Source organism: Aquarana catesbeiana, linkage group LG07 (genome assembly GCF_042186555.1).
Source record: "Aquarana catesbeiana isolate 2022-GZ linkage group LG07, ASM4218655v1, whole genome shotgun sequence".
Lineage (NCBI taxonomy): Eukaryota > Metazoa > Chordata > Amphibia > Anura > Ranidae > Aquarana > Aquarana catesbeiana.
The window spans coordinates 93,819,838-93,840,220 of NC_133330.1; the positions used below are offsets into that span (position 1 = coordinate 93,819,838).

At 43.4% G+C, this 20,383-nt stretch overlaps 1 protein-coding gene across 1 annotated transcript in view; it reads left to right on the forward strand.

Annotated features, from left to right (window-relative positions):
* The first annotated feature begins 309 nt into the window (after positions 1–309).
* The window catches only part of IFT27 (intraflagellar transport 27), a 134,320-nt gene continuing 114,246 nt past the window's right edge, over positions 310–20,383 (forward strand). Inside the window, exon 1 of the mRNA XM_073592499.1 lies at positions 310–567. Coding sequence (XP_073448600.1) covers positions 534–567 — 34 coding nt within the window. The 5' untranslated portion in view covers positions 310–533. The remainder of the gene's footprint in view (positions 568–20,383) is intronic.

Genomic DNA, 20,383 nt, shown 5'->3' on the forward strand with positions numbered 1-20,383 from the left:
CTGCTGGCTGCATATACAGTAAACGGTGCGCGCTTAGGAGATATTTACTACTACCCATAGGTAAGCCTTATTATACGCTTACCTATAGGTAAAATTTAAAGTTGGAAGTTTACTTCCACTTCAAACCTGTGTAACTGCCTAATAAACTGGTGTTCATAAAAGGGTTAATCATATGGGCTCCCAGGCTGCACACTTTACTGATACGCTCATTACAGTAGGCACATTAGGGGAGCGTGCATAATACACCGCACATGCGCAGTGCGGCACTACGGGAGCGTGCGGAATAAGCCGCACATGCGCAGTGCGTAGGGAAGGGGGCGTGCACAAGTGCAGTGTGTGAATGGGAGATTGTGCACGCGCACGCTGCTCAGGGATACAGGAGTGTAAACAAAGCCTTCTGGAAGCTGAAGCCGAGCTGCTGGGGAAGCCAGGGCTGAGCTCAGAGGGATAGAGGACGGTGGTTGTGCACAGCCTGCATCCTGCCATTGAAGGGGGGGAGGTTACATCAGCATTGGAAGGAGGGTGCCAGCATAATGGTGAAACTGTCAGCTAAGTGTATTGTAGCCGGTAAGTGTCCTGACATTGCTCTTCTGGTATCTTCTATGTGTGTTGTATACTGTCTATAGTATTATAGTGGAAGGAAACTAATAAAACAACAGTGAGCAGGCAGCTCTTTATTGTACAAGACACTTACTGTGTCACCTCTGCGATAAACACTTAGACCCCTTTCACGCTGAGGCGTTTTTCAGGCGCTACAGCGTTAAAAATAGCGCCTGAAAAAAGCCTCAGCTGCAAACACTCGGGCTTTCACACTGGGACGCTGCCCTGGCAGGGCGTCACAAAAAGTCCTGCCAGCAGCTTCTTTGCAGCGGTGAATACACTGTTCCTCCACCGCTCCTGCCCATTGAAAACAATGGGGCAGCGCCGCCATACAGCCGGGAAAACGCCGCTGCAGCAGCGTTTTGCAGGCGGATTTGACCCCTTTTCGGCTGCTACCGGGGGGTTAAAACCGCTCCGCTAGCGGCCGAATAGCGCTGCTAAAACAACAGTAAAGCGGCGCTAAAAATAGCTGACGCCCATGGCGGCTCAGTGTGAAAGGGGTCTTACCTGCTCCCAGGTTTCTATTGATTTCACTCAGGTGCGCATGCACAGTGTAGCATGAGTTCCCAGTGTTCTATCAGATTACTGCTACCCATCAGATCATGTAACTGAAGAGACACTACGACCAAAAAAAAATACTTCCTGCGCATGAGCTATGCGTTCCAAACACTTCATGATCTGATAGCGGTAATCTGATAGAACACCCACGCGGACACCTTACTACACCCAGCTATGTCTTGAATTTCAGAGTAATTTTAGCAATAAAATGAGCGTAAATAAGTGTATTGACAACTGCAATGCTGTTTTGATGTTACATTTTGAAAGAAGCTGGATGCCAGCAGTAGGAAGGTGGCAGAGGTCATGTGGGCACACCCGGCACTGCTCAGTGCTAAGGATAGGCTCAGGCTTGTTCGCAGCTTCACATGCCCAAGCCCGCCAGGAAGCTTACACTGCACAGCGCTAATCACGAGCAGTGAGACATTTTCGGATCCGCGGCTGCACAGATCCGGAAATGTCTCAGTGCTTGTGGTTAGCGCTGTGCAGTGTAAGCTTCCTGGCGGTCTCGAGCATGTGGAGCTGCGAACAAGCCTGAGCCTATCCTTACTCAGCGCTAAACCTTTACACTTTCAAAATTAAACATCCCAAACAGCATCACAGATATCAATAGAGAACCAGTTCACACCACATGAAGTCCAGTGCATTTTTTTTTTTTCTGCATCAAAAATGCATGGAAAGTAGGTTATATGGTTTTCAATGGCATAGTTCACACCAGTGCTAGCAGTTCCAGAAAAAAAAAAGTAGAACATGCTGCATTTTTCCTGCACTGCACTGGACTGTACTGGAATGCTGTAAAACGCACTGGAACACACATGTCCTTATTTAACCACTTCAGCCCCGGAAGACCCCCTTCCTGACCAGAGCACTTTTTACAATTTGGCACTGCGTCGCTTTAACTGGCAATTGCGCGGTCATGCGACGCTGTACCCGAACAAAATTTGCGTCCTTTTTTTCCCACAAATAGAGCTTTCTTTTGGTGGTATTTGATCACCTCTGCGGTTTTTATTTTTTGCGCTGTAAACAAAAAAAGAGCGTCAATTTTGAAAAGAAAAAAAAAAATATTTTTGACTTTTTGCTATAATAAATATCCCCAAAAATGTTTTTAAAAAACAAATTTCTTCATCAGTTTAGGCCAATATATATTCTTCTACATATCTTTGGTAAAAGAGATCGCAATAAGCGTATATTGATTGGTTTGCGCAAAAGTTATAGTGTCTACAAACTATGGGAAAGATTTATGCCATTTTTAGGGCATTTTTAATATTTTAGTTTTGCGACAGACAGACACTTTTGACACATTTTTGGGACCATTGACATTTGTACAGCGATCAGTGCTATAAATATGCACTGATTACTATGTAAAATGTCACTGGCAGGGAAGGGGTTAGCACTGGGGGGCAATCAAGGGGTTAAATGTGTTCCCTCAGTGTGTTCTAACTGTATGGGTATTTGACTGACTAGGGGAGGAGACATATTGTTTTTCCTACTTAGTAGGAACAAACGATGTCTCTTCTCCCCTGACACCACAGGGATTTGTGTGTTTACACACACAAATCCCCATGCCTGGCTCTCGTGCACACGTTTGCGCGTGGCCGGCGGCGATCGCCGGCCACGCGAATCAGGTCCCCCCGCCTTGCAGCCGGTGCATGCGCACCCTCTGGTGGCTCTTAAAGGCAACCCCATATATGTACAGGATTTTGCGCAGCTCTGCCATTGTGCCGCAGTAAATGTGCGTGAGCCGGTCGGGAACCGGTTAAAGTTAAGAAAAAAGAGAGGGAAAAAATGCACTGGACTGCATCAAAAACGTGCATGCAGAAAAGCATCTGGAACGCATCTGGACTACGTTTCTATGGTGTGAACTGGCCCATAGTATATTTATTTATATACGCTCACTTTATTGCTAAAATGACTCTGATTCAAGACGTAGTTGGGTGTAGTAAGATGTCCGCATGGGTGTTCAGATTTCCGCTACCCGTCAGAACATGTAGTGTTTGGAATGCATAGCGATGTGGAACGCATAGCGCATGCACAGTAAGTATTTTTTGGTCAGAATGTCACTTCTGTTACATGATCTGACGGTTAGCGGTAAGCTGATAGAACACTGGCACACTCAAGCTGTGCTGGAATGACACAGAATGAAATAATTCCCAGACCAGCCAACTAACCCCCTTCCCGCCTGCCGCAGCATGACTTTAAAAAGTTCAGAATGTGTGGGAAGGATCAGTAATCATGTGGCCACTGTCACATGATTGAAAGCCTGTACTGCCGGCTACCGATCTTTAGCTCAGAGTGGTGAGCGCACTCTCAGCATATAAACATCGCCACACAGCGACGCAGGTGTGGGCATTAAAGCCAACCCTTTTGCCACCACACATCGGTGTCGGGGAGTTGTTAAGAGGCTGCAAACCCAGAAAATAGAAATGCCAGGGGAAAGATGACAGTGGCTGGCAAGGGATTAGAAAATATCAAATAAAAAGAGAAGGGCGCACTGACCTTGCACATTACCTTAATAAAGTTTATTACAAGATAAAAACAGCAATAAATATACTCACAAACGCATATTGTGCAAATGCATATCCTAGCAAGTGAAATCGATTGCCTGGAGGTATTAGTCAAGGCCATCGGTACTGCCGGAACACCAGGAGGCGTCCAAATGGCTGACGCGTTTCAAGGGCGAACCCTCAATCAGAGCCAGGGTGGTGAATTGCGTCAGGCATTTGGACGCCTCCTGGTCTTCCGACAGTACCGATGGACTTGACTAGACCTTCGGGCAGTCAATCGCACTTGCTATGATATGCGTTCACACAATATGCGTTTGTGAGTATATTTTTTGCTGTTTTTATCTTGTAATACATTTTATTGAGGTAATGCACTAGGTCAGTGTGCCCTTCTCTTTTATTCGATATTTTTCAGTCGGGGGATACCCATTGTCCTGAGAGGGCAGCAACACCATCAGTGTTCAGAAGGGAATTTCACACTGTATACCTCCTGGGTTAACCATTGCGAGTGCAGGAGAACATTTGCTTGTGGCAAGGGATTTAACCACCTCATCGCTGGAAGGAAAAGATGAGTATTTCTAGGCGTTTAGTTCAGCTTTAAAGTGTTTGAAAACCCTCACATATACTCAGTAAAGTGACTGGCCTCAGGTGATACACAGAGAATGAACCGATCCTCTTACATAGGTTGTAACTGTCTATCTTCAGTCTTCTCTTATCTACAGCCGATCAAAGTATAAAATTTATAAAGCTTGTCTGAGCTGTCAAAAAAAAAAATGGGGTGGGGAGGTGGAATTGCACTTCTCAGAGCTCAGGGAGAACTTTGAGAACTGATTGAAGGGAAGGGACACCATCCCTTCACACAGCACACAGGAAACGAGCTGAGGCTGTCAATCAATGGTTGTGTGCTGGAGATCCCTCCCCATCACCTTTTTTTTTTCGCTTGGTGTCAGGAAAATTGGAAGCGACTCATGCAGATAGCAGAAGAACAAAGCAGCAGACAGAAATGGCACTTAATGCTCTTAATTGAGACAAATACATACTACAGAGGGATATGCTTTGTTCATATTTCATGTCTGAGGTATACAATCACTTTAAGACACTTTGGTAGCATGTGAAGTATAAGTGTGGCTACATAGATGGGAGGTGTGGTTTACTAATAGCAAGTAGGACAGAAACAACAAATCCACATAATCGAGTATAATTGATTATAAAAATAGTTGTCAACTATAGTCATAATCGATTAGTTGGTCAGCCGATTAGTCGGCCTGCGTACAGAATGCATTATTTGTTTACATATCAGGAAATACAGTGCAGCACACATACAGCTCAGTACACCGTCCATACATGTCAGTAAGTGCCTGAGAACTTGTGAATGTGAATCTGTGAGGAGCAATGCCTCATGGAACATGTAGTCCTGGGCAGGAGAAGGAAGTGATTCTAAAGGCAGAAGGTTTTTTTTTCCTTGCTATAGGGGCACTCTATACTATACTTTGCAGTTTGCTATAAGGCTACTCTGAAGGCAGAAGGAGCCGGAAACACCGGCAGGGGACCCCAAAAGAGGAGGATAGGGGCTGCTCTGTGCAAAACCATTACACAGAGCAGGTAAGTGTGACTTGTTTGTTTTTTAAAAAAATCCAATGTCTACAATCACTTTAAGGGCTCTGTGCAGGGAAGATCAGCATCTGAACTCAGAGAAGCTGAAGGCTGATAGACTGGAAGTAATTTATAGCATTACAACTACATTTAGGCTCCTTTTACATTAGTGCAACTCCAAAGTTGCACAGTTTTCAGTGCAATTTTGGAGCGACTTTTGGTGTAACTTTGATCTGACTTTAAAGTGATTGTAAAACTTTGATTATTTAAAAAAAAAAAATAACAAACATGTCATACTTACCTCCACTGTGCAGCATGCTTTGCACATAGTGTCCCCGAATATCCTCTTTTGGGGTCCCTCGGCGGCTCTTCCCCGCATCAGCTAACCCCCTAGGAGAAGTGCTCTCCCATGGGGGTTACCTCCCAAGTCCATCATTCAAAATCCATAGCCACCGAATGTATGACTTGGCCTCACCCCCCGGCGCCCACATCATTGGATTTAATTGACAGCAGTGGGAGCCAATGGCTGCGCTGCTATCAATCTATCCAATCAGGAGCCGAGAACCCTGGACAGAGGGACAGCGCGTCCCCGCCGGGTCAAGTTCCAGGGCTCAGGTAATTAAAATGGGGGGGCTGGGGGGCATAGGATGCATTAAGGTGAAAAAACACAAGGGTTTACAACCCCTTTAAATTCTCTGTACCAAAGTTACATCAAAAGTCAGACCAAAGTAGTGCAGGAACCTTTTCTGAAGTCACAGCGACTTAAGTAGTGTTGGTAGAAATACATTGAATTTCACATGTCCTGCGACTGAGCCCCGGTTCACACAGGGGCGGCACAACTTGCAGGTCGCCTCACTGAGGCGACCTGCACACGACTTCCACGGTGACTTGCAAAATGACTTCTGTATAGAAATCTATGCAAGTCGCCTCAAGTCGCCCCCAAAGTAGTACAGGAACCTTTTTCTAAGTCGGAGCGACTTGCGTCGCTCCTATTAGAACGGTTCCATTGTACAGAACGGGAGGCGACTTGTCAGGCGGCTAGGTCGCCTGACAAGTCGCCCCTGTGTGAACTGGCACTAAGGGTCTCACAAGTCAGATCCCAAGTTGCACAAGTGTGAAAGGAGCCTAAAAGTAAACGTTTACTAGTATTGTGCATTATATTTAAAATTATTATATCCATGCAAAAAAGTCTCAGCCTTTAGTACTACTTTAAGGCCACTTTCACACTGAGGCGCTGGCCGCGTTGATGGCAAAGCGCTGCTAGTTTTAGTGGCGCTTTTCAGCCGCTAGCTAGACACTTTTAACCCCTGCTAGCCGCCGAAAAAGGGTTAAAAGCGCTTGCAAAGTGTATATGTATACACCGCTCCCACACCGCCCCAAAGATGCTGCTTGCAGGAATTTTTTTCCTGTCCTGCCAGCTCACCGCTCCAGTGTGAAAGCACTCGGGCTTTCACACTGGGGCTGCAGAAGAGTCATTTTTCAGGCGCTATTTTTAGTGCAAAAAGCCTGTAACGCCTCAGTGTAAAAGTGACCTAATATAAAAGATTTAAATACACCACTTTTGTTATTCTCAGAGTGGAATAGATATTTTGTTCTCTAACCATATATAGCTGGTTATTTATATTTAGCACTACATATAGATATTTAAGAATAAATTGTCTCTTTTTACACTTTACATTATAGCTAAATTAAACACCACGCTTTTTTTGAGGTTTTTATCTGATTAGTTGGCTGGATATTGCTTAGATTAACCAACCGATTATGAAAATAATTGCTAGTTGCAGCCTGAATAGCAAGTAAACAAATTTTACATTTTTATTCATTTTCTTTTTAGCGTTCTTAAAATGGAATTACACCCCAAAAATGTAATATATTACAACATGTTCCCTTTTATTTTCACCTGTGATCTGGCCAGTAAATGTTTACATTTTCAACTTCCTTTAGCAGAATGAGCTGTCCAGACAAAGTCACTGTTAGATAGATGAGACAAATCATTTGTTAGTCAAGCCCATCTACAATCCCAAGCCCAAAAAAAAAGTTGGGATGCTGTGTAAAAATCTACATAAAAACAGAACACAATGATTTGCATATCTCATAAACCCATATTTTATTCCCGATATCAAATGTTTAAACTGCGAAAATGTATCATTTTAAGAAAAAATAAGGCCATTATAAAATTGATGACAGCAACACGTCTCAAAAACGTTGGGACAGGGCAACAGAAAGCTAAGTGGTATTAATAAGGAAGAGCTGGAAGAACATTTAGGCAATCAATTAAGTTAATTGGCAACAGGTCAGTAACATGATTGGGTATAAAAAGAGCATCTTAGAGAGTCAGAGTGTCTCAGAAGTAAAGATGGGTAGAGGTTCACCAATCTGAAAAGCTGCATCTAAAAATAATCAAACCATTTCAGAATAATGTTCCTCAGTGAAAAATTGCAAAGACTTTAACCACTTGCCTACTGGGCACTTTTACCCTCTTCCTGCCCAGGCCAATTTTTAAAATTTTCAGTGCTGTCACACTTTGAATGCCAATTGCGCGGTCATGCAACCCTACCCAAATTTAATTTTAATCATTTTTTTGGTGGTATTTAATCACCACTGTTTTTTTTTTTTTTTTTTTTTTTTTCTTTTGCTAAACAACGAAAAAACAACCTTTTTTCATAGTTTGTTTTGAAATTTAGCAAACAGTTAATTTTTCTCCTTCACTAATGGGTGGGCACTGATGAGATTGCAGTGATACGCTGCACTAATGAGGAGCCACTGGTGGACACTGTTGGCACTGCACTGATAATCCTTGCCCTGATTATCCGTGACGATGTCCCTTTAACAAAAGCCGGTTATCAGCTCTGTCCTCTCCTCACAGTCTCAGCGTGAGGAAAGAAAATCGCATCACCGGCTTGTTGATATCTGCGATCAGCTGTCATTGGACACAGCTGATTGCATGGTAAAGGGCTGCTGTGATTGGCCCTTTACCCCAAACTGTGATCAGCTGAGTCTGAAGGACTCCGCGATCACAGAGTGTGCCGCCCACACACTGCAGGGGGCATGCGGGAACCGCGATCACGGGAGGACGTTAATAGATGCCCTCTTTAGCTATAGCGTGGTCGGGAAGGGGTTAAATGTATCATCATCTACAGTACATTTCATCATCAGATTCAGAGAATCTAAAGAAATCCACCCCCCAGAAAAACACAAAAAACAAAACAGACATGATTCTGTGAAGGACACCACTGCTTGGGCTCAGGAATACTTTCAAAAATCACTGTCTGTGAACACAGTTCTCTGTGCCATCCGAAAAGGCAAGGTAAAGCTGTATCATGCAAGAAGAAGCCATATCTGAACATGATCCAGAGACACTGCTGCCTTCTCTGAGCCAAAACTCATTTGAAATGGTCTGTCGCAAAGTGAAAAACTTTTTTGTGGTCAGCTGAATCAAAATTTGATTTTTTTTGCCAACCGTGGGTGCCGTGTTTTCTGTACTATGAGGGGAACCAGCTTGTTATCAGACAGTTAAAAAGTCTGCATCTCTGATGGTATGGGGGTGTATTAATGTGTATGGAATTGGCAGGCTTGCACATTTGGAAGGCACTAGTAATGCTGAAGGATATATCCAGGTTTTAGAGCATTATATGAACAGGCAAGAACAGGACAACATTCCTCTCCCAAAACTCCAGCAAATGGTCTCCTCGGTTCCCAGATGTTTACAGAGTGTTGTTAGAAGAGAAGGATGCTACAGTGTGATAAACCTGGTCCTGTCCCAACTGAATTGAAGTTGTACTTTGCCAGCTTTTAGTTGTCCTGTCCCAACTTTTTTGAGATGTGTTGTTGCCACCAGTTTCAAAATGACCTTATTTTTTTCTTAAAATGGTACATTTTCTGTTTAAACTTTTGTTATGTTTTCTATCAGGAAAAAAATATGGGTTTATGAGATTTGCAAATCATTGCATTCTGTTTTTTATGTCGATTTTACACGGTATCTCAACTTTTTTGGAATTGGGGTTGAAAATCTTCATGTGCCCTCACTACCCTCCCCCCTGACTGACAATGCTGCTGCTCAAAGGTGTCTTCATTGCTCCTCCATCCAGAGTGGAGACACCTGAAGACAGGAGGTGTTAATTTGCTAACCAGACAAACATAATGAGAAAAAAAAAAACCCTAATGTAGCCACCACATTTAAACTTTTTGCAATATATTAAATCTTTGTTTTTGGGTATAGATACATTTTGAAGGATAAGTTCACCTTTGGAACATGTTAATATGGTCAGCTATATTGTCCTAATATGTTCATGTGGCCATATTTGGTCAGTGATGTCAGGAGCAACCCAGCCCCTTTGTAAAGTCAGCTGCAGGGTGGGTAATCTCCTTCCCATATCTCCTTGGACCAAGAATGACAGCTGGCTTCTGGGTTTAGACCTGAACCTGGTTTCAAACAAATGCAGCTCATACATAATTGGTACCAATACAGTAAACAAGTTCCGAGCAATGATGTGCAGCTTATGTTGCAGTAAGTGCATGTAGAAAAGGTTGAAGGAGATCAACACTGAGATACAAAAATAGTAAAAACATAATTGTATTGGATAAAAACATAGCAGGTGTTTATAATACACAAAGCTTAGCGAACTGTCATGTAGTCAGGGTTTGCAGGTGCAGAGATGCTCTCTCTGGAACAACGCTTATATGAATACTGTTAGCAGATCAGGCTTGTAGCATTGGTTGCTTAGCAACCAGGAGCAGCAAGTCCAGAGCAGCAGCCGGCATTGATGCAGCATTCGGCCTGGAGTAGTTTGAACTCGTCTGGGCAGCCGTAAAGTGGAATCTGCTAGTGTGGAGAGGCAACTACTGGGCTGAGAATTGTTTCAGCTGCAGTGATCAAAATCGATCAAGGTGTATGGACAACAGCTTTCTGTACCCGTGTGCCATACACCTATAGATTTTTTTTTTTTTATTGTTCATCCTTCAGGTTTCCATGTTGCATATCATGGAGCAAACAAATCTCCTGCTGCTGGTTTTGTATTATGACAACTGGCCCCATTGGCTGTCAAGTACCTGAACTATACATGAATCTGGTTGGATGCAGGTGTTGTTTGGCTGACAATTTTCTGCCCAGCTCCTTTGATTTTTTTTTTTTTTTCATCAAGGTATAGTGGGGAGGGGGCAGTCAACAGGGCCACACACAGTATAGCTAAACCCTTTACAGTCAAAGTAGCTGCCATCTTGGCCTGTTTGATCAGCAGTTAACATGGTACTACACTTGGGCTCAGTTGTGACACCAGCCTTTTGATGGCTTGACAGTATATTTGAAAGCACAAGCAACTGTGATAGTTATTGTTCACAGCATGCTTTGAATGGTACTTTTTGGGAAACTGTTAAATTGATGGGTTTAGTTCCACTTCCACATGGACTGTGCTGACCAATTAGAATCTGTCTGGTCCATCCTTGTAGCACTGAGCAGAGAGGAGAGAAAGCAGCAGGGATTTCACCAGACTGGTGGAGCATTTTACATGAGCCCTGACAGCTCAGGCTCAGGGGAGGTAAATACAGCGGCGATTGGGAGATCGGGGGGTTGGTGGTGTTAGGTCACCTTTAAAGATTTTCTATGCTTTGTCACTCCCTGACCTGCAGAAAATTAAGTCAGGGCAAAGTCAAAACTGCTAATTTGTATTCTTGTTCCTGGTCAGTGGCTTACAAAGTATTGAACAAGGCAAACAATGAGGTTGTCATTGCTGACCTAGAGAAAATTCTAGCTGTCTTAACCACTTCAGCCCCGGAAGGTTTTACCCCCTTCCTGACTAGGCCATTTTTTCAGTACAGCAAAAAGTACTGAGTTATTTTAACTGACAATTGCACAGTCATGTGACGCTGTACCCAAATAAAATTGATGTCCTTTTTCCCACAAATAGCGCTTGCTTTTGGTGGTATTGATCAAATATGATCACCTCTGTGTTTTTTTTTTTTGTGCTATAAACAAATTTAAACAATTTAAAAAAAAAAGTTTGCACAAAAGTTAAAGCGTCTACAAACTATGGGATAGCTTTAGGGGCTTTTTATTTTTTTAAATTATTTTTTACTAATAATGGTTAGCGATCAGCGATTTATAGCGGGATTGCGGCGGACAAATCTGACACTAAGTGACACTTTTTATGGACCAGTGACACCAATGCAGTGATCAGTGCTAAAAAAAAAAGTGCACTGTCACTGTACTAATTATACTGGCAAGGAAGGGGTTAACATCAGGGGCAATCAAAGGGTTAAATGTGTCCCTAGGGGATGCTTTCCAACTGTGGGGGATGTGCTTTGACTAAAGGAAAAGAGATCCTTGTTTCTGCTTAGCATTTTCCCCTCTGCCTCTCTCCGAACGATCGCCGGATTCCTGGCGGACATCAGGTCTGCCGGACCCGCTGATTGGCTCACGTTGTGTCCAATCACAGCGGGAACGGATCTCCAGTGGCGCATGCGCCCCAGACAAGGAAGAACAGACCACGTACAAGCACATGATTTTGCGCTTAAGGGCTGCCCTGCCGCAGTATATGTACGTGGGGGGGTCCTTAAGTGGTTAAAGGGGTTGTAAAGGTGTTGTTTGTTATTTTTATAAAAATTTTAAAAACATGTTATACTTGCATGCTCTGTGCAAGGGTTTTGCACAGAGCAGCCCCCCAATCCTCCTCTTCTGGAGTCTGCCGGCGGCGCTTCTGGCTCCTACCCTTCACTGAGTGCCCTCACGGAGAGACCGTTTCCATGGGGGCATCCGTGCAGGCTCACTCCCGAATCCCATTGCTGCATTCATTGACAAAGACAGCGGGACTTGGCTTCACTTTAATGTCACTCTGACCCTCTTGCTTTAGTTTTTAAAAACCTGAACCCTGGTCAGCTGCTACAAATCTCCTTTTGGTAGTATGTAATGAAGTTGGCATGGAGGCGGCCGCATAATCAGTGAAGTGGGCTGGCTTTGGGGAGCCTTCCTACTGGCAGGGAGGAATTGCACAGGAGCTAATAAAAAAGGTAAGTCTGTCTTTTTCATGCCTCCTAGATTAAAGCGGAGGTCCGCCCACCCCTGCAAAAATTAAAAGCCAGCAGCTACACATACTGCAGCTGCTGACTTTTAATAATAGGACACCTGTCCTGGAGTCCAGCAATGTCGGCACCGCAGCTCATGTTTCCATCAGCTGTCGGGGGGCATGCCGCCGCCATTGCGGGTAAGGGAACCCGGCAGTATAGTCTTACGGCTTCACGGCGGGAACCCTACTGCGCATGCAGGAGGCTCCCCTCCTCTCTTCTACTGGCCCGACGACAGAGGGAGGAGGAGGGAGCTGAGTGGTCAGCAGAGCGGTGATGTCAATATCCACAGCTGTGGCTGCCGAAAGTAGGCACAGGATACTTGTCAAAGACAGGTATCCTGTCCCCTCTCCCCCCCGAAAGGTACCAATTGTGGCACCGGAGGGGGGGAGGAAACAAATTAGCGGAAATTCCACTTTTGGGTGGAACTCTGCTTTAAATGAGTATTAGACTCTTTCTATTGGAGGGCTACTAACAATTTTTGATAAACTGGCCAGTGTTCTTAAAGTACATCTGTGCCTGGTATGTGGACACTAAACTATTTACATATTCTTAACGAGCAGTAAGGGCCAGTTCACACCATAGAAACGCAGTCTGGATGCGTTCCAGATGGTTTTCTGCATGCGCGTTTTTGATGCGTTTTTGGTGCATTCCAGTGCATTTTTGATGCAGTCCTAATGCATTTTTCCCCCTCTTTTTTTTCTTAACCTTAAAAAAGGACATGTGTGTTCCAGTGCGTTTTTGGTGCATTTTACACTGTTCCAGTACAGTAAAAACGCAGCATGTTCTACTTTTTTTTCTGGACCTGGAACGCACTGGAACTGCAGCACTGGTGTGAACTATGCCATTGAAAACCATATAACCTACTTTCCATGCATTTTTGATGCAGAAAAAAAACGCACTGGACTGCATGTGGTGTGAACAGGTTAGAAATAACTTCTGGTTGTTAAAGAGGAGTTCCACCCAGGGGCTCCATTAAAAAAAAAAAAAAAAAATTAAAAGTCAGCAGCTACAAATACTGCAGCTGCTGACTTTTAATTGGATACTTACCTGTCCCTGGGTCCAGCGATGCGGGGGATCGAAGCCCCGCTCGTCCCCCCCCCTCCGCTCGTCGGCGCCGGCATTTCAACTGTGGGCGCCGGGCTGTGGCTTCACAGCCTGGCACCCACTGCGCATGAGCGAGCGGCGCCGCGCGCCGTGATTGGCCGCTCAATCACCTGGGACCTGTAATGGGTCCCAGATGATTGACAGGAGGGAGGGAGCAGAGCCGAGCCCTTCCTGTGCCGTGGGGGAAGTGATGTCACCAGCCCAGGCAAAGGAAGAGGCAGATTACGAGGGACCACCTAGCAACAGGCATTTAGAGGTAAGTAAAAAAAAAAAATATTCAAATGGTTTTTTTTTTTTTTTTTTTTTTTTACAATTTTTCAGGTATTTTTGTTTTTTTGGGTGGAACCCCACTTTAATAACATTAGGCTAGCAGCCTGCCAAGTAGACATTAGTGATTTATTTCGTTACGAATCAAAATTCGGACAACATTTTTGCTGTTTGGGGATTCGGATATATCTCTTGGATACAAAATTTTATATTTTTTTAATTTCACATTCACAATAGAGGATTTTTGTTCTTTAACACTTTGCGCGAGTGACACTCATAATACACAATACTAACGTATTTCAACAAATTATCCATATTCAAATTCAAAATTGAAACATATTGCAATAAATACAGTAAGGTATAGAAGTGGAATAAGATGATGCTTTCCACTTGGGTTGCTTTATAGCAACGTATACAATCACACACAATAGAATATAATAGAAAATAAAGGAAAATAATAGAATAAAATAGAAAAGAACATAATAAAAAAATAGAATAGAAAATCATAGACTAGTATAGAATAAAGTAAAATATAATAGAATATTTTCTATTCAATATTTTCTATTCTATTCTATAAAGCAGCCTAAATAGGTATCATCATCTTATTTTACTTTTATAACTTATGCCGTGTACACACGATCGGACATTCCAACAACAAAATCCATGGATTTTTCCAACGGATGTTGGCTCAAACTTGTCTTGCATACACACGGTCACACAAATCTTGTCGGAAATTGTGATCGCCAAGAACGCGGTGATGTACAACACGTACAACGAGCCAAGAAAAATGAAGTTCAATAGCCAGTGCGGCTCTTCTGCTTGATTTCGAGCATGCGTGGAACTGTGCGTCGGAATTGTGTACACACGATCGAAATTTACGACAACAGATTTTGTTGTTGGAAAATTTGAGATCCAGATCTCAAATTTTGTGTGTCGGAAATTCCGACGGAAAATGTCCGATGGAGCCTACACACGGTCGGAATTTCCGACAACAAGCTTCCATCGAACATTTTCCGTCGGAAAATCCGACTGTGTGTACGCGGCATTACTGTATTTATTGCAATATAATTCCAATTCGAAAACTAATATATGAAACAAATCTGAATATACAAAACAAATTCTGAGAACAAATCATCCTAACATAACAAATATGATGAAACAAATTATTAACAAACAAATTTGAAACCAAACAAATTTTTCCATCCTGCACATCTCTACTACCGAGAACTGTTTTCATAGTAAAAAAAAGCTATCAGTGTCTGTGTTGTGAAAATGATTTCTCTACAAAGCTTATAGATACAGAGTTGAATTGGGGTTTGTTTTAGAGTGGTTCACAGTCCTGAAACAGGTATAAGGCCTTGCAGTTGATATGTGGCCTGCCTTGTGAAAATGCTAGTAGCTTTGCTGTGTCTGGTTTGAGTAATTTTTGTTTCAGTAAGAACAATGTAGATGTAAACCCTAAGCCGATGTGACTTCATCTGAAATTGCACGATTTCAAAGCCGCATGTCTGTTCGACTTCAGGTGTGACTTTGAGAACAGCTGTGCGGCTTCATGCACAGATGTCTATGCAAATCGCACCTGAAATCGGCAAAAGTAGTGCAGGAACTACTTTTTCAAATCGATGCATCACCGCAAATTTGGCGTTGCACCGATTTGAACAGTGCTGTTGCCGACAATAGGGTGCGACTTGTCATGCGATTTGCCCTGTTTAACGAGGGCTAACTGAAAGACATTAATTACTTGCCGACCAGCTGCCGTCATTATACTGACGCAGGTCGGCACGATCCCGCAAACCGTTGTAGCTGTACGTCGGCTCCTTTACGCGGGATAGCACTGCGGGAGTGCCGATGCTTGCGACTGTCGGTTGTGGGCACGAGGGGCAGAACAGGGACGTGTGTGTGTGTAAACGCACAAATTCCTGTTCTGTGAGGAGATGCAGATTGTGAGTTCCTAATGGCTAGGAACCACGATCTGTCATCTCCTATAGTCAGTCCCATCCCCCTACAGTTAGAACACACACTAGGGAACACGTTAACCCCTTGATCGCCCCCTAGTGTCAACCCCTTCCCTGCCAGTGACATTTATACAGTAATCAGTGCATTTTTATAGCACTGATCGCTGTATAATTGTCATTCGTCCCAAAAATGTGTCAAGTGTCCGCCATAATGTCACAGTCTCGATAAAAATCGCAGATCGCCACCATTACTAGTAAAAAAAATAATAATAATAAAAACTTTTGCACAAAGTAATCAATATACGCTTATTGTGATTTTTTTTTTATCACCAAAAATATGCGGAGGAATACATATCGGCCTAAACTGAGAAAAAAATTAGCTTTTTTTTAAAAAAAATTGGGAAAATTTGTTATAGCAAAAAGTACAAAATATTGTGGTTTTTTTTTTTTTTTTTTAGTTTATAGCGCAAAAAATAACAACCGCAGAGATGATCAAATACCACAAGAAGAAAGCTCTATTTGTGGGGAAAAAAAAGGACGTCAATTCTGTTTGGGTACAGCGCCGGATGACGTTGTCAATTAAAGCGACGCAGTGCCGTATCGCAAACAATGACCTGGTCGTTGATCAGCCAAATCTTCCCGGGCTGAAGTGGTTACGTTTGCTAAAGTGTTATGTATCAGCAATGGCATTTTTATATAATAATTTTCATCTCTTGTTGTATTTTGGTGCTGCTGGTTGCCTGCAGCCACTTTTCAACCATTACTTGTCTACATACATGCACTCCAAAGATTGCTGCATAGAATTTCTCAGAGCGGGTTTCCCAATGGTGACAGCAGTGGACTGTGTCTGCGTAATGAGTGTTGAAATGGCTGCTAGTAGCTGCCACAGGAAGGTGACATTGCAGGAGCACAACTGGGAGACAAGGACAGAGCGCTCCCATCATATAAGAGGAGAAACCTGAACAAGGACATGCAAGAGGGTATATGAGAATTTAGTGGTTGGGCTTACATATTTTAACCACTTTTACCCCCATCCTGCCCAGGCCAATTTTCAGCTTTTAACACTGTCACACTTTGAATGACAATTGCGCAGTCATGCAACACTGTACCCAAACTAAATTTTTATTGTTTTTTTTCACACAAATAGACCTTTCTTTTAGTTGTATTTAACCACTTAAGGACCGCCCACCGCATATATACATGTGGCAGGGCGGCCCTAATGCGCGAAACGATGTACCTGTACGTCCTTTTGAGCCCGATATACTGTGGCCGGCGGCCGCGATGTCCGCCGGCCACCCGCGATTGCTCCTTAGAGAGGCAGAATGGGGATCTGCCAATCTAAACCAAGTAGATTCCCATTCTGACAGGAGAGTGCAGTGAGATTGTCTGTCCCTAGTGATCAAGAACAGCGATGTACTCCCAGTCAGTCCACTCCCCCCACAGTTAGAAACACCTCCCTAGGACACACTTAACTCCTTGATCGCCCCCTAGTGTTAACCCTTACCCAGCCAGTGTCATTTATACAGTGATCGGTGGATATTTTTAGCTCTGATCACTGTAATAATGTCACTGGTCCCAAAAAAAGTGTCAGAAGTGTCTGGTCTGTGCGCCGCAATGTCGCAGTCCCACTAAAAATCGCTGATCACTTCCATTACTAGTAAAAAAAATAATAATAAAGAAAATGCCATATATCTATCCCCTATTTTGTAGACGCTATAACTGTTGCACAAACCAATCAATATACGCTTATTGCGATTTAAAAAAAAAAAAATTTTAAATTTTTTTTACCAAAAATATGTAGCAGAATACATATTGGCCTAAACTGTATACTTTTTTTCTTTTTCAAAATTGTCAGTCTTTTTTTGTTTATAGCGCAAAAAATAACCGCAGAGGTGATCAAATTCCACCAAAAGAAAGCTCTATTTGTGGGAAAAAAGGACACCAATTTTATTTGGGTGTATCGTTGCACACCTGCGCAATTTACGGTTAAAGTAGCGAAGTGCCGTATCTCAAAAAATGGCCTGGTCATGAAGGGGGTAAAACCTTCCGGTCCTTAACCACTTGCCTACAGGGCACTTACACCCCCTTCCTGCCCAAGCCATATTTCAGCTTTCGGCGCTGTCGCTCTTTGAATGACAATTGCGTGGCCGTGCTACACTGTACCCAAACAAATTTTTTATCATTTTCTTCACACAAATAGGGCTTTCTTTTGGTGGTATTTAATCACTGCTGTTTTTTTTTTATTTTTTACAAAAACAAACAAAAAAAAAAAGACCAAAAATGTTGAAAAAAAAAAAGTTTTTTACTTTTTTTCTTTCAGTAAATTTTGTAACTAAGTAATTTTTCACCTTCACTGACGAGGCAGCAATGACGGGCAGTGATAGGCTGAACTGGTGGGCATTAATTAGGTAGCACTTATGGGCACTGATGAGGTGGCACTTTTGGGCACTGATTAGATGGCACTGATGAGGAGGCACTAATATGCTGCACTTATGGGCACTGGTGGGCACTGACGGGCGGCACTGGTGGGCACTGACGGGCGGCACTGGTGGGCACTGACGGGCGGCACTGGTGGGCACTGACGGGCGGCACTGATAGGCGGTACTGATGGGTGGCACTAATGGACATTACTGATGGGTATTGATTGACAGCACTGATGGGCAGCACTGATGGGTAGCACAGATTGCCAGCACTGACTGGCATTGCTAATGGGCACTGGTGGCACTTGTGGGCAGTGGTGGGCACTGATTGCTGCCATTGGTGGGCGCTGATAGCTGGCAATGGTGGGCACTGACTTGTGACACTATTTTGCAATATTGTAATCAGGGCACTGATGATCAATGCCCTGATTACATTCCCATGTCCCCCTGCGTGGAGATATTACATGTCCCCCTGCGTGGAGATATGCCGCTGATCGGCTCTCCTCGCCACACACTCTGTCAGTGTGAGGCGAGGATCGCCGATTACTGGCACTTCCTTGTTTACATGTGACTGGCTGTGATTGGACACAGCCGTTCACATGGTTAAAGAGCCGCGGACTTTGCTCTTTCCAGAGATCGGGGTCACGCCATGTCCTAGCAACACAGTGCGGCCACGAGAGCAGCCATTCTGGGATGCCGTCATATGACGGCGTCCCAGAATGAGAGCCGCACCGCCCCGCTGTCATTTGACAGTGGGCGGGTGGCAAGCAGTTAAAGTGGTTAATCACTGCTGGGTTTTTTATTTTTTGCTAAATAAACGAAAAAGATAACGAAAATTTTGAAAAAATAAAAAATACATTTTCGTAGTTTATTATAAAATACCGCAAATAGGTCATTTTTCTCCTTCACTAATGTGTGCTGATGAGGCTGCATTGATGGACACTGATAGGCAGCACTGATGAGGCTGCTTTGGTAGGTGCAACTGATTGGCAGCACTGGTGGGTACTGTTGGGACTGCACTGATGATCAGGACACTGATCATCAGTGCCCTGATTATCTTAATTATCAATGTACATGTCTCTTTATACACAAGCTGGTTATTGGCTGTCTTCTGTTGTCGGCATGAGGAAAGGAGTGCCGATAACCGGCTTCTGTTGGACACAGCTGATCTCTTGGTAAAGGGCCGCACTGTGGCCATCATTCAGCTATAGCGTGGTCGGCAAGTGGTTAAAGAGCCGTCTGCTTGCTAAAAACTAGAGTTGCACTGAAATTTCAGAGGCTGAAACACATCGGCCGAAAATGGTGGTTTCTGCATTTTGCCGATAAAGGCTCCAAAAACGCACATGATCTTTCTGTGCTTATAGTGTGTTTCTCATAGGTGATGTGATTTAAAAAACGCATCAAAAATGTAACACGGGTGCGTTATTGTTGCGTTTGAGCTGAGCTTTTAGTGCATTTCGGGGAGGTGTGTTTTTGGTGCGTTTTTTTTTTTTTTTTTTTTAACTGACTAAAAATGCAGCATGCAAGATTTTCACCACCACAGTGGAAGCTCAATTTAAATTCCTTTTGTAATTTTAAATGTTATAAATAAAATTGTATATATTTTTTTATTCAAAAATGTGTTTGGTCTCATGTCATGCCAATAAAGTCCAGCAACAGCAGGGTATATCCCAGCATACCCCTTTTACTTCTCATGTGACAACGATGTCACAGATTCTCCACAAATGTGGCTTGTATGGGAGAGTTGCAAGAAAAAAGTCACTCCTCAAGAAAGGCCGCCACATGCAGCCACGACTGAGCTTTACCAAAACGCACCTTGAAGATTCTGGGGCCACATGGAAAAAGGTGTTGTGATCAAATGACACGAAAATTTCATTATTTGGCTTGAATACTAAACGATATGTCTGGCGGAAATCCAATACAGCTCACCATCCAAATAACACCATTCCTACAGTAAAGCATGGAGGTGGTAATATCCTGTGATGGGGTTGTTTTCCTGCATGAGGGACTGGAGTACTTGTCAGGATAGAAGTTAAGAATGGATGGGGCAAAATACCGTCAAATTCTTGAGGAAAATCTGCTGCCCTCAGCCAGAAAGATGTCAGTGCGAAGAAAGTTCACCTTCCAACATGACAATGACCCAAAGCACAGGATAAAAAGGTGATTGTCTTTGCATGGCATAGTCAGGGCCCAGATTTAAACCCCTGTGGAATGACTTGAAGACTGTAGTCCACAAACGGTCACCATCAAACTTAACTGAACTTGAGCAGTCCTGCAAAGAAGAGTGGGCAAATATTGCAAAGTCTAGATGTGCAAAGTTAGTAGAGAC